The 15660-nt window shown below is 44.6% G+C and overlaps 1 protein-coding gene across 4 annotated transcripts in view; it reads right to left on the bottom strand.

The window, feature by feature from the left end:
• The window catches only part of SAMD8 (sterile alpha motif domain containing 8), a 37386-nt gene extending 22545 nt beyond the window's left edge, over positions 1–14841 (bottom strand). Inside the window, exons 1-3 of one of the 4 annotated variants that reach the window (XM_069980858.1) lie at positions 14495–14838; positions 641–748; positions 232–297 (exon numbers count right to left, since the gene is read on the bottom strand). Coding sequence is in view for 2 of the 4 variants with exons in the window: in XM_069980860.1 (XP_069836961.1) it covers positions 641–652 (12 nt within the window). In the remaining 2 variants the exon portion in view is untranslated. Of the gene's footprint in view, positions 1–231; positions 298–640; positions 749–14494 lie in introns of all 4 variants that reach the window. The other 3 variants (XM_069980860.1, XM_069980857.1, XM_069980859.1) reach the window with 3 other exon arrangements.
• Positions 14842–15660: the final 819 nt, after the last annotated feature.

Genomic DNA, 15660 nt, shown 5'->3' with positions numbered 1-15660 from the left:
TATGACTAACATTCTGGTAAACTGCAGTGGAGATGAGCCAAGTCATACCATGTGGTCTCAGGAGGAAAATCTGTTCAGCAAATAATCCATATTACTAGAGTCAATTCCTAAAGTAAGTGCAAATACATCTCGGCACAATAACAATTTATTACAGTAATGCGGCACATGTTTTTAGCCTGTTACTACACTAAAAAGTTTTCCATACACTTTGCTGACCTTTTTTATGGTTACCTTGTTTGTTTTCCTTAATTACATGTTTCTGTGACATTTAGCAGATTGCCTCCTAAGGGCGATACTCTGGTGTATTCGCCACGTTGGTTATTTCAAGAATTTGAGACATTTAAAAAAAAAAAAAAAAAACACACATCTGTTTTAGAATTCACAAACAAAAAGTTATTTTTTAAGTCTATAGTTAAACTTAACAATGTTCAACATATCACAATGTATAGACATAGCGCTCTGGAATCAAGGGTGTTTGGAAATAATGATAAATATAGTAAAAACCCATGTTCAGAAACCACATGATACAAGTCTGCTTGAAGTCAAGTAGGAGTAACAGCATGTGACTGATCAATATAATCTACAGTATTTAGAAGTACCCACGTTTTTCTTCCAGTTTAGCTGGATTTCGGTTACTTACCTGCGGAGTCATCTCTGCGACGTTGTTCTAGAACCAAAAAATTTTCCCAAAAATGTCACAAAGTTTGAAGATCAGTTGCATTTCATGGAAGCCCAATGTTCAATACATCTATTGGATACAATTTATCAAGAAAAAAAACATTAACACAGCACATTGTTAGTGATAAGGGGGAGTCAAAGGGCTTTCTAGCATCATCAGAGTACATTAGAAATACTATCAGTGCTGATACAGACAAGGATGCCAAGTGCACTGTGGCAATGGGTGAAATCACTGAGCTCTAAAGTCTCTATCTCCTGTATACACTTTTACTGCGTGTTAGTCGTGCAGTGGGCGGCCTCCTCAGGGCGGAACAGGGGATGAATCACAGTGACTTTCTCCTGTGAGCTGGAACCTTACGTCTTGAGCAACTCTGCCCACAGCACAGGCTGTAATGTGAGTGCTGGAAATAGGAAGGGAGCAAACGTCACTTAGGCGAGATAGGGGAACCAACAAATCAAGTTGTTTATGTGATAATGCAATGGAGTGACGGCTCCAGTAGCACTTAATATGATAAAGTTCAAGTTAAGAAATAAAGAGACAGTAAGAAAACACCTGCCGGTCTGTTGACTTCCAGTAGTTTGCACAAAGTTCAGGGTTGTTTGGTATGTGCTAGAGGAAAGGCTATAGGCTGGCTATATAAGCTTAAGCTACAGGAGCTCCATACACAGAAAATCAGGTTATGTACAAGTGCAAACACTGTATTACAAAACATGTGGGAACATGGCCTTATACTTTCTTCTACCTGTTTCCTATAATGTGCTAATGTACATCTAGTAGGTTATTCAGAAGTAGAGACAACATGACTGCACGTTTAAATGACAGAATTTATTTGCGGTCTGTGACTATAGTGGTCTGCACAGGAGCTGTAAAAATAGCAACTTTACTATGGTTTGTTAGCTTTATGGGGACCATACATAAATGGTCTATACAAAGGTGAAACCTTAAAAGTTTTTCAATTATGAGCTCCAGAGAAGTATGGAAGGGTGTAAATTGAAGATGTAAGGTGCCTTTATGGTGCGTTTACATGGAACGATTATTGTGCGAACGATCAAGCGACGAGCGAGAAATCGTTCATTTTGATCTTTTAACATGTTCTCAAATCATTGCTGGTCGTTCGCTAAAAGCTCGCCGATCGCTTCGTGTAAACAGTCTTTCACCGATTCACCCTGTGTGTGAGATAGGCTTAAGCGATCTTAAAACGATCGCAATAACGATGTTTCCAAACGATATATCGTTCCTTCTAAAACCTGATTGTTATAAAAATCACATTGTTACTTTGCAATCGTTAGATTGGGCGAATTATCGCTCTGTCTAAAGGCACCATTACACAGGGCGATTATTGGCTGAATGAATGTTTATAGGAACCCTTTTTTTCAAAACCTTGCCCATGTGAGGCTGTGTTTCCACAATGATTATGTTAAAGAAGATCTGTCACTAGGTGTATGCTGAATTAAATCATAAACTAGCGACAGAATTGCTAAACACATTGGTGTTTTACTTAAAGTGACACTGTCACCTCTTTTTGCATTCTGACCTCTCTACACAGGTATAATGGGTAAATTTTGCAGTTTTCATACCTTATTTTATATCATACGTCATGGTGCTTGTTCAAGTAAAAAGTGATCTTTTATCAACTGCAGATTGTGCTAAGGGGGCAGGGCTTCGCAGCATTAGCACCACTTAGCCCTGCCCCCACCCCCTCTGTGAAGTCTCAGCACATTGGCCCTGCCCCCTTGACGCCCATTAGTATGGTCCAACCTAGAGGTGGTGGGGCCAAGACTTTTAGGAAAGTCTGTTCCAATGGTCGGCGAGGGGGCAGGGCCTCTCCCTGTGACAAGCAGCGGGACCCCCTCCAGGCTCCGGGATCTCAGGAGTGGCCAAGTCCATCTGCTGGGAAAGGCCTTTCCGACGATCATCGTGGGCATGGAGAGATAAGTTAGTACTTGTAATCAATTTTCCCCCTGCCCATGCTGGATTTTATAATCCGAAAGACTTTTTCTTGAAATCATTCTGTTTAGCTGTTCTACTGTTCATAAGAATAGGATTCTTGCGGCATCCCACCAACTCTGATGAGCACAACTGCAGTTGTCTGAAGGCCAACTATGATAAGTCTCTTGCTACTCTTTGCCACAGGCAAATTGTAATGAGACAGGCAGCTTGACAGTTCACCACAATACATATGCACTGCAGTGTCCTATACAGGCGATTAAGCTATCATATGTTTAAAGGGAACCAATCCCCACAAAATGAGACCAGAGGCTAGTAACATAGCATAATACAGACAGTAGCAGTGTCCCAGACATATACACACTCTGTTTCCACCTTACACATACCCCCAAAAATCAACTTTGAAGACTTCCAGCACTGTCTGTAAATTACCAATATCTAGTCAGAGATTATCATTTCATGTAATAAAAACAAAGATCAGGTGATCACTGTCATTTGAACTTGCTTTAAAATCATAGGTCGCCAGCCACGCATTGCTACAGATTCTGGTGCGCAGCCAACTGCTGATGGCAGGGTAAATATAATAAAAGTTTATACTTACCAATTATCCCCCATTGCCTGCAGCCTTTTACCCGCGTTCCCTGCACACCAATGACGCTTTTGGCCGGTCTCTTCAGTGACAGGTCACTCAGCCAATCACTGACTGGGGGCTGTCCTGTCTCTGCCAGCGATTGGATGAGCGGCCTGTCACTAAAGAGAGCGGGCCAGAAGCTTCAGTGGTGAGCTGGAAACACTGGCAGAAGGCTGCAGGACAACCGGGAAGCACAGCTAAGTATTAACTTTATTATTTTTTTCTGTAAAAAGCAAGGACTGTAGGGACATCACTATATATACATACATATCAGCCCTTGCTGCACAATTATGCTCCGTGGAGCGGGCGGATACAGGAGAAAAGCCTGGAAAACTGGGATACAGCCTATGGCTATGGCTGTATCCCAGTTTTCCAGGCGGACCTCCCGCTGAATCCACCTGCTCCACGGAGCGGGCAGACAGCGGGAATCATTACCGAGGGTTCGGGTTCGTACGAACCCGAACCGAACTCTGTTCGGACCATCCCTAGCTGTGAGCTCCATGCGCTCTCCTCAGTGCAGGACACTAAATCACTGCTTATTAGTTCTGATAGCACTGCCTCCTGTCAATCGACCTCATATGTAATGAATCCACATCAGCCAAGATCTGTCCTAGATCTTGCCAGACCTACTTATGCCCAACTTAGCGACTTTGGTCTCAGCAAAGGCCTTGTTCACATGTACACTTTTGTCTTTGCCGTTTTCTTCTCCATCATAGGAAAACAACAATTACATTAACAGCGACAACAACTCCATTATACACAGAGGGCCCATTATTAGGGTCAAATAAAGGAAGCAAATACGGGGGAACTGTACTTGCATAACATGTAAATGCTAGCCAGCAGCATTTAGTGGTTTCAACGCCACCTTATTTTGCTGGGCTTACATAAATTTACAAACAATCATAATAATGATCGGAATTATGATTGTCACAAACGACTATTCACCCTTAGTGCAGACTTCCATTGTAGTAGTTGACATGAAGTGTTATATATCTGTGGGTCAGCTAAGGGTGCCTTTACACAGAGAACAGACTATAAACAGGGAACAGGTCTTAAAGGGGTTATCCAGCGCTACAAAAACATGGCCACTTTTCCCAATACTGTTGTCTCCAGTTCAGGTGCGGTTTGCAATTAAGCTCCATTTACTTAAATGGAACTGAGTTTCAAAACCCCACCCAAACTGGAGACAACAGTAGGGGGAAATGTTTTTGTAGCGCTGGATAACCCCTTTAAAGGAAAGACTGAGATTTCTCCTCTTTTCAAACCCATTCCTGGCTTTGGCTTCAAAAATCTATCCGTGTAAAGGCACCCTTAGACTTTAAAAGGGTTATCCAGACATTTAAAAAAAAACAAAAAAAAAAAACACATGGCCGCTTTCTTCAAGCAACAGCAGGACTTGTCTCCAGTTTTCTGGAGACAGGTCTGACAGTGGGAGCAGCAGGGGAGCGAAGAACGCAAGTATGCACTCTCACTGTTTAACTGCACAGGGAGGCAGGCAGTACTTGCCTAGAAAACACCTTAAAAATATTAACAAATATATCTCAAATATACTATAATTGACTGTACCACCAGGCCCAGGCTGAAGCACTGGAGGCGGGCCGATCCACCCTTAGTGGGAGGAAACCCCTGCCCCTCTATGATAGGGTTCCATTGATTCTAATGGAGTCACGTCCTGGAGGGGCTGGGGTTTCTTCCCACTGGGGGTGGGTCGGCCCGCCTCCAGTGCTTCAGCCTGGGCCTGGTGGTACAGTCACTTTAATGTGTGAGACAATAGAAGTTCTCAGCTGAACACCTCCTGCTGCAATGAGTTGGGGAAAGTCTGAACACCCAGGCCCTGATAGAGCAAAACATTATCTGCATGACAACATATCTGTATGGGATGTCAGCTGTTTACTCCTGTTCATACACTTCTCCTGCAGGTGGTAGCCTGTAAAGCAGAACATAGTAACATTACCTAATGGTGCTTTTAGACGGAACGATTATCGCTCGAATTTGCACGATAACGATCGGAGTCGAACAATAATCGTACGTGTAAACACTGCGAACGATCAAGGGGAGAGCGATAAGTCGTTCATTTTGATGTTTCAACATGTTCTTAAATTGTCGTTCGAAAAAATTCGCAGATCGTTCCGTCTAAACAGTCGTTCACTGATTTACCCTATGTGTGAGATAGGCTTAAGTGATCGCAAAACGATTTTTCCGTACGATGTAACGTTCCGTCTAAACGCTGATCGTTATAAAAAAAACACATGGTTCATTCAACATCGTTAATCGTACGATCGGGCGAATTATCACTCCGTCTAAAAGGACTATTAGGGTATGTTAATAATAAAGAGTCAGTCATTTTACCCTCTCAGTAATAAACAGGCTGCTATTAATATACTATATTTTGTACAATTTTGCACACTGCATGATAAATAACACCTACTTCAGCGTTTCTTATCCCGCTGATCATACACTTCTATTTGTACGGTTTTAACCCATTTTCTCTAATCTGCAGCAATGTAACTACAAGAAAATATGCACAAGGTCAGGACAAGTAAATACTTGGCTTGTGAGATTGATCTACTCCTTTGTTTCACAGGTCAAGTGACTGCTAAATTGTTCAGAAAGTAGGATAGATGACTGTGTGCACTGGAGGGAAGTGCAGGGTGTAGATAGGCCTTTTTACATAAATACACCCTATTTCAATGTAAAAGGTTACATCCACCTTCACAACTAGTATGTTGTATTCCTGAGCTGGACAGCAGGGACACTGCACACAAGGCAGCAGTATAACACCAAGCCTACACCCTAAGGGTGCCTTCACACTTACCGGATCCGCAGCGGATTTCCATGCTGCGAGTTTGCAGCGAAAACAGCTGCGGATACAGCTGTACTGTGAATCTCAATGGGTCCCATACACGCAAGGGAATCCGCTGCCTGCATGGGACCCGACCCCTTTAAACCCTGCGCCGCCACCCGCAGCTTACAGTCCCCTTAAACCCCCGCACCGCCCCAGCCCCCCCCCCGAACGCCCGATCGCCTCCCTGCCCCCCCCCCCCCGGACGCCCGATCGCCGCCCGAACATACATCACCTGCTGGGCCCGTGGCTGTGATGCTCCCGGCCACGGCCCGAGCAGGTGATGTATGCGGCGGCAATCGGACGTGCGGGGGGGGGGGGGGGTTGGTGCGGGGCACCCGATCGGGCATGCGGGCATTTAAGGGGGCCGGGGCAGTAAGCTGCGGCCGGCGGCGCAGGGGTTAAAGGGGCCGGGTCCCATGCGGGCAGCGGATCCCGTGTATGGGACCCATTGAGCTTCACAGTACAGGATGCTGCGCTGCGGATCCTGTAGGTGTGAACGCACCCTAAAACGTGTATAGTAAAGGTCCTATTAGACTAAGGACCATATTACACGGCCCAATATTCCGGATAAGCAAGCGCCAATCTGCTAGATTGGAGTTCGCCTACTGAGCCTAAGCTCCTTTTACCCCGGCCCCAATTATTGACCAGAAACGTCGCTACAGAGAGTACTGCAGCCGATAATCACCCTAAATAAAACGGACATCAATCAGCTAAAGACCGGCAAACACCTTGTCTATCGTCTTTCATGTGGCCGAGAAAGATAAAGAAACTGACAGCACATATGTAAATATCTGTGCTGCCAGTTTTCGGATCACCAACAGCAGGCTATACCTTGCTTGTGATCCGGCATCTGGTTCTCTGGTCGCTGCTGTAACTTCAGGCCCCACCTCCTCCGGAATATTTTGACAGCCGGAGGATGCTGGGCCTGAAGATACAGTCGGCGCAAAGACTGGAGAGCCAGATGCCACAAGCAGCATGGCTGGTATGTATAGACTAATGCTTAAAGTGACTGTACCACCAGGCCCAGGCTGAAGCACTGGAGGCGGGCCGACCCATCCCCAGTGGGAAGAAACTCCAGCCCCTCCATGACGTGACTCCATTAGAATCAATTGAACCCTATCATAGGCGGGCTAGGGTTTCCTCCCACTAAGGGTGGGTCGGCCCGCCTCCAGTGCTTCAGTCTGGCCCTGGTGGTACAGTCACTTCAAAGGGGAACTCCGGATAAGAAAAACTTGTTTTCTATTAAAAGTACATTAAAAGTTAAATATATGTGTCTATACAATGTATTACTTTACCTGTATGGTTCTGCCACACTGGTAGCTGATAGAAATGCAGGAAGTGAAAAAAAAAATGGCCCCTGTGCATATCCACATTGTCTCCTGCTCCTTCTGCTATCCCTACTTAGGAGACAAATCTTCCATGCCTCTGTCTCACATTGTGTGTGTTTGCTGAGATCAGGCTGATGATGCAGACAGGGGGCAGGATGTGATGTCCCAGGAGGCTTGGCTGGATAACCCAATCCCCTGAGTGATTCACCATCTCTGACCAGCCAGAAGCAGGTGTTGCACTGATTTCTCCAATTGTTCATGTTCACACATGTTGGAGTGTCATTGCAGTACTGCAGCGTATTCACAAAAATGATGCAGTAACACAAGTAAATTATGCTAAACGGCAGAGAGGATCAAAGCCTTATTGTGGGGCTCAACTTCAAAGATAAAAGATGCTTGATCATAATATGTGCGTGGAAATGAAAAGAAAAAAAAAATTCAAAAATTTACTTTATTCCAATATCAGCGTTACAGGCAGAGAATATAGTGGGCTGTGTGGTGTTACAGGTAGAGAATACAGCGTGCTGTGTGGTGTTACAGGTAGAGAATACAGCCTGCTGTCTGGTGTTACAGGTAGGGAATACAGCCTGCTGTCTGGTGTTACAGGTAGGGAATACAGTGTGCTGTGTGGTGTTACAGGTAGAGGATACAGCGTGCTGTGTGGGTGGGACCACAATGAAATCATAAATTACTGCAAATAATTCAGTAACACAATGAAACTGCAATGTGTGAACACAGCCTAGATGTTCTGCAACAGCTTTGGGCGGTGAATAGGCAAGGTGGAGGACTGTGATGAACAGCTGAGGGAAAGCATTGCATTCTGGAACCTGTAGTACTGTGTACAACTGATAAACCAGAAGTGCAGAAACACAAAACAGAACAAAACCCCCCAAAACGAATGGATTTTTGGTAGTTTCAAAAATGGAATAGATAGGTAAGTAATGCTTTATGCTTCTGCAGAAGTTTTCATTTTTTTACCTCTACCTGGAGTTCCCCTTTAAGATCTGGAAACTAACAACACAGATATATACATAGAGAAATCAAGCATATGGGCTGCATGAACATCTTTGTATCGTTCATACAGGCCATCTGCTCAATTTCCCGTGCCATGTAAAGCACCCCAAACAGGACGATTATTGCTGTTCCTTTGCAGCACCCACTACCAAGAAATCTCTGTCTAAATGGACCCTTACACGACTGGATAATTGTTAGCAATGTCCGTGCAGCCCTTGCCAAGTGTAAAAAAAATAAAATAAACGTTATACATACCTGTCCACACTTCCCGTTCTTTTCGCTTCTGCCCGCTCCCCTAAGCCTCCTCTAAAACTTCAGAGCTGGTCTCTGAAGTGACAGGCCGCTCAGCTAATCACCCGGCTCAGAAGTTCCAGGAGCGGCTGCAGGCAGAAGGAAGAACACCAGGAGCGTGGACAGGTACGTATAGCATTAATTTTTTAACACATTCTGCAAGCGTAACACGCTGGAAGCGTAACGTCTCAAGCCCCGTCACAGACCAGGAAGCAGCCGGGCACTGCAGTAGAGAGCAGCACAATGCGGGACCTGGTGCCAGAACCGGGGAGGTAAGTGGACATTGTTGCCTTCATCCACCTCCTCCCCAGCCATAGGGGAAAAAAAAAAACCTCCTGCCCGGAGTACCCCTTGAAATGACACAATAGTTCAATGATCGCTCAGTGTAATAGAGAATATAAAAGCAGTTTAAGGCCCTGATTGCCGATAAAATATCACTTTTGCATGATCCCCATTCTGCCATTATTACACAATGATGGGCAAACTGATCATGCAATCCTGTCTTTACTTGTAATCTGCTCACATATCATTCGCATCAACAATCACTCGTATGATGGAATGGAATAACCAATGAGGATTTTTTTTTTTCCACATGATCGAAGAGAATAATCAGTGACGTCATAAAACTTGATGTTCAATCACAACATATTAGACGGGAAGCTAATCATTAGTTTTCAGTCATTTTAGCAAGGTTTTAAATGATTATGGCTTTGTCTTCCTCAGCACAGAAGGAGTGGGGAAGGCTTCAGCAGCAGCCAATGTAAGCAGCACACTTCAGTTCCCATCATACACTTCTGCCATCTACTTCATACCATTCCCCTTTTCTGTATACCCTGGGCAGCTAAAGGAAGTCATCACTCTCTCATGCACTTGATTTAGTGCTCCCTTACTGCTAAGCCTTTAACAATCGTTACTATAGTAGTTTCCAATCTCTGCTGTTTCAGAATTAAGGAGTTTATGCAGGCTTAGGCCCCCTGCAAACGTTTAAGAGATCTATATAGATTTATCAGGCAATCCGGAAACATTTCTTGATCCACATGATTCTATTAGTCCCAGTTTAGGATTTTCCCTAAAATCCTATGCGAACATCTGGTATTCCGGACAGCTCCAGATGCACATCTGGAATCTGGTCAGTATTCCGTATGCGCTGCTAGCCAGACCACAACCGGGCAAGTGCTGTGCATCTAACGTACGCGCCATTGGTTGCCTGCCCTGTCAATGACTCTTCTGGCCAAAGGCAGTATTATACCTCTGGCCACTCTCTCCCCAGCGCTCCGGCACAGAGCGAGAAGGAAGAGGAGCTGGAGGCTATTGGGCAGCAGGTAAGTCATATATTTTTCCCTTTAGGGTAGCTTTACACGTACCGACTCGCAGCGTTAATAACGCTGCGAGTCGGCTAGGTCCTGGCAGATCACTTTCACTACATACACACAGTGGTCTAAACGGCCGCTGCGTGTATGTAATTCTGCCGGCCGCTTAACCCCTTTAGCTGCCGCCCGGCTCCCGCTCTGTATACATTACCTGTCCTCGCTGCAATCAGTGTGTTGCCCTGCCGCAGCCACTGATTGGCCAGGCAGGAGAGCAGTACGCCGGGACCCCGTGCAGAGAGGACAGGTAATGTATACAGAGCGGGAGCCGGGCGACAGCTGAAGGGGTTAAGCAGCCGGCAGAATTACATACACGCAGCGGTCGTTTAGACCACGGAGTAGGTAGTGAAAGTGATCTGCCAGGACCTAGCCGACTCGCAGCGTAATTAACGCTGCGAGTCGGTACGTGTGAAGCTACCCTTACAGTCAGAAAATACTGATAAGTTATCGGAGGCGTCCTGATCAGTATTTCCTGACCATCGTGAGCACAAGGCCTTAGAAAAACATGGCCGCTTTCTCACTGAAACCTCATTACTCGTCTCCAGTTTGGGTGTGGTTTTGCAGCTCAGTTCCATTGAAGTGAATGGGGCTGAATTGCAATACTACATACAACCTGAAGGCAGGGGTGGTGCCGTTTTTGCAAGAAAGTAGCTGTGCTATTTCTAATCCTGGAAGAACACACCCTCAATTAAAGGGGTTATCCAGGATTTAAAAAAAAAAACAAAAAAAAAAAAAAACACAGCTACCCTCAGGTTGTGTGTGGTATTACAATAGATCCAGTTTAATGGAAATGAACTGCAGAACCATTCCCAAACTATGACCCAGCCATGTTTTTACAAGTCTGGATAATCCCTAATGCCAAAAGTCCTAATGCTGCAAATGAGCACTTGTAAACAACAAGCTGAAGTTAAACTGAAGTTCGTAAGCCTAGGCGACAAACTATAAACAATTTCTGGCCAGTAAGGCCGCATTTACACGTTCTGTGCTACGCATTGAACACGTGTGTGTGGAATGCCTGTAGCTGTGTGTGCCCCCCCCCCCCCCCCAGGCAGCATCTGTGATAAGATGCTGGGAGTAGGGGAGCTGTATGAATATGTGCCACGCAGTAGAGAAGCTGTTGCAGAACACCTAGGCTGTGTTCACACATTGCAGTTTCGTTGTGTCACTGAATTATTTGACTGCAAGCACTTTATCATTTGCAGTCCTGCATCACTTCATTGTGGTCGCACTCACACAGCATGTTGTATTCTCTACCTGTAATGCAGATATTGGAATAATGAACTTTTTGAATTTATCTCTTTTCACCTCCACACACGTATTATGATCGAGCATGTGTTGTCTTTCAGTTGAGTCCCACAATAAGGATTTTATCTATTATTTTACACTGGATATATTCTTTATACCTCGTTTTGTCCAAGTGGGATTGGCAGCAACGGCTCTGATGCTCTGTGCTGTTTAGCATAATTTAACTGCAGTAGTGCATCATTTTTGTAAAGACGCTGCAGTACTGCAAGGAAACTTCACCAGGTGTGAACACAGCCCAAATTTCAATGAACACTTTAGCACAATCAGTAAAGCTGCAGCAGCTGCTTCTGTCACTCGTCTGCTCAGGTGTAGGCTGGTTAGAGATGGTGAATTATGGTGCGTTTACACACAGATTTATCTGACAGATCTTCAAAGCCAAAGCCAGGAACAGACTATAAACAGAGAACAGGTCATAAAGAAAAGACTGAGATTTCTCCTCTTTTCAAATCCATTCCTGGCTTTGGCTTCCAACATCTGTCAGATAAATCTCTCTGTGTAAACACACCATTACCCAGGGGGGTGAGAGATCCAACCAAGCCTCCTGTGACATCAGAGGATGATGTCAGTGGTGAAAAGGCAGAAAATCCACTGAAGTGAGGACTATTAGTAATAACATTATATTAGAAAGTTATATATCTTGGGGTGATCGTTTCATTTAAATACAATTTTCTCATACTGGAGTACCACTTGTAGTGGGAAACTACCAAAAAAAAAAAGAAAAAAAAAAAAGAAAGAAAAGTAATTACTATATATACACGTTGTCCGTCATACTTTTAGCTGACAATGTTTTGTATACTGGAATAACACTTACATTTTTGTCTAAATAAAAGGGGTTTCTTCTGGCTCATTAGACAAATTTACTAGGGAAAAGGCAATGACAGCACAAAAAAAAAACATACGATATGGAAAACTGGTAATTGGTTCTAAATGCCCCAAAATGAGAAAAAAAAAAATAACATTTAAAAGGAAAATAAGCAGCTAATATGGATACAGCAAGAGCTACAAGGGCGCTTAGAGAGACTAAATTGCTAAATTTCTTTCTATGTAGAGGACTGGACCGTTTTAAAGGGGTTATCCAGCACTATAAAAACATTGCCACTTTCCCCCTACTGTTGTCTCCATTTTGGGTGGGGTTTTGAAACTCAGTTCCATTGAAGTAAATGGAGCTTAATTGCAAACCGCACCTGAACTGGAGACAACAGTAGAAGGAAAAGTGGCCATGTTTATGTAGCGCTGGATAACCTCTTTAAGGCCCTATACAGGTCCCTGGAGCGTTTTCAGGGCCTATACAGGTCCTAGAAAAATAAAACTAAGCCACCCGCACCTGGTGCCCAAAACTCATCCTGGTACAGGTAAAGAGCAGCACAGGACATGTAGTATCACACTGTACTGTAGAGAGGAGATACCCGACAGCCAATCACTGCATGCACTTCACTAATACTGGGATTTTACCAGTAAAATGGCCACTTTCATTGGTAGATCTGATAGTTGTTTTTGTTTTTTTACATGTTCCGCAGATCTGGACTGTCTGTAACATTGTATGTTGAGTCTGTTCTCAAGTTACGATGGTCCAGAAAGTAACATTGCATGTTGAAAATTTTGTATCTTGAGTAGAGATAAGCGAACCGGGTTCGGGTTCAAGTCGATCCGAACCCGAACGTTCGGTATTTGATTAGCTGGGGCTGCTGAACTTGGATAAAGCTCTAAGGTTGTCTGGAAAACAGGGATACAGCCAATGACTATATCCATGATTTCCACATAGCCTTAGGGCTTTATCCAAGTTCAGCAGCCACCGCTAATCCAATGCCGAAAGTTCGGGTTCGGATGGACTCGAGCATGCTCGAGGTTTGCTCATCTCCATTTTAAGTTGAGGGATCATTGTATGTATATACAAATATATATATACCCCTCTGCTAGCAGCCAGTCCAGCTCCACCACCATTCACGACTGGCAGGCGTGCCCTGATGACTTCACCATACACAGGACGCTGTGGCCAATCACTGGCCCCAGCATCCATATCCATTTACTCATCTACTTATCCCTGAGCTCCCCTCAGCCTCATTTTGATGTGATAATCCAGATGTATACTAGTGTCCAATGGCATGAAACATTTGACATTGTTCCAGTTATGTCCCTACCTGACCTCTAAAACCAAATCTCTAGACCACTTCTCTAGTGAAGCCAGTTACTACTATCCTAGTCTAGAGTAAAGTCAGAAAATACATTTTTGCTTAGAGACAGTCATCCTAAACAATAGTTTTCAGACAATAGGTGTCAGACAAGAATATGGGTATTATTGAACATATACTGTACTTGTATCCACATTAGTTTTAGTTCAGGTAATCTGTCAGCTCAGACATTGTCAGCTAGTAGTGAGTGCAGGTAAATGAAGCACACCTGTGTTAGCGGATGGATTCCTGAAGACTTTATTCTCTAAAATTCATGTAATACTCACCTCCCTCAGTTTTCCGCAGCTACTGTGCAGAGGCCCCAAGTCCTTCGCTTCTTCTGAGTTCCTGTATTATCCCAACCCTACATGAACAGACCTGGTCGTCCAAGCACTGACTAAAGGGGTACACCGCTGCGGATACTGATGGGCTGTTCCAGTTCCCGTAAGAACCCAGAGGACTGGAGGTTTATTAATACTTACCCTTGTCATGGAGAACGTTCTTCTTTCTCCTAGACACAACTTTAGTGAAGAAACCCAGTTTGGTTAGCCCCCTCCTCTATGACAGACCCCACAATGTCCACTACACAGCAGCCACTTTACCCCTGGGTTGGCACATGGCTGTCAGGGATATGACATACACTGAAATGGAAGACATGTAAGGGATAGGTCGGCCAGGAAATACACAGGCTATGGCTGTAATAGGGGCGCCAATGGATTAATAAACCACATGGACGCCTATGGATCATGACCCTTGAACTACAATGACAACAAACTGTCCATAAACACATAGAAAATGCGACCGTCCCCGAGTACAGACACCGACCCCACAACTTCCATCATCTCCATGAAGCTGCCGGAATAACCCCTCACACACACCGTACAGCCCCTCCGGGCAGTGTCAGCAGCCGCGCTCTTACCTGTGTAGAGCAGAGAGCTTCTCCGGGACCCCGCTCCACAGCTAAAGCCACCGGCAGGGTCCCTCTTCTCGGTCACCCGGTAGTTTTACTCGAAAGCAGGCCTTCTAAACGGGAGTAGGCCGCTGGCGTGTCCATAGAAACGGCGGTAACAAGAGGCGTCTCGGTGACGAGGATAGAGCGTCTATCGGCACCGCCGCACGATTCACTTACACATCACAGCAGACAGTTCATGCTCCTACGCAGCGCCACCTCCTGGGCGATAGGCGCAAGTAGTGTATAGATAATACGTATCGGCCTTATCTCCTCTCATCAATCAGTTTAGTGACTGAAACGGCGCAATGATTCCTGGATACATCGTCATAGGAGTATATAGTAACCTGCACGTCAGGGGATGCTAGGAACCCCTTATGGGACACGGCCTAGTATACTCCTCCTTATGACTGAGCAATTTTCCCAGCCCTGTGTAACATCACCAGTAACATAGTTGATTGGAGGTTTTTTGCGGGAATATTTAATGGCATCATTTTGTTGTTTAGCTTGTGCTATATATATGAAACAATAAATTCAGAGACTTTTTTTAGGATTCCAGATTTAGGCCATGTTCACATTCTAGAAGAACATGGGCCGTTTTTTGACATGGCTGTATCAAACAAAGGTCAATACTGCAGTATCCGCTGGATTAAGGGTGCGTTTACACGGAGAGATTTATCTGACGGATTTTGGAATCCAAAGCCAGGAACAGACAATAAACAGGGAACAGGTCATAAAAGAAAGCCTGAGATTTCTCCTGTTTTCAAATCCATTCCTGGCTTTGGCTTAAAAAATCTGCCAGATAAAATGTCTGTGCACCATTAGGCTATGTTCACACTACGTAAAAGTAGTGTGCCAGATTTTTGCAGCCAAAACCAGAAATGGATTTGAAAAAAAGAGAAATCTCAGTCTTTCCTTTATGACCTGTTCCCTGTTTATAGTCCATTCCTGGCTTTGGCTGCAAAAATCTGTCAGATATCTGTCAGATAATCTGTGTGTGTAAACGGACCCTTATGCTGCATATACACGGAACGATTATCGTTCGAATTTTCGCAATAACGATAATCGTTGAGCGATAATCGTTCCATGTAAACACAGCACACGATCAAGCGACGAGTAAACCCTATGTAAAGATG

This window comes from Dendropsophus ebraccatus, chromosome 8 (genome assembly GCF_027789765.1).
Source record: "Dendropsophus ebraccatus isolate aDenEbr1 chromosome 8, aDenEbr1.pat, whole genome shotgun sequence".
Lineage (NCBI taxonomy): Eukaryota > Metazoa > Chordata > Amphibia > Anura > Hylidae > Dendropsophus > Dendropsophus ebraccatus.
Note: the sequence above shows the minus strand (reverse complement) of the source record. Positions and strands in the feature narration are given on the sequence as shown.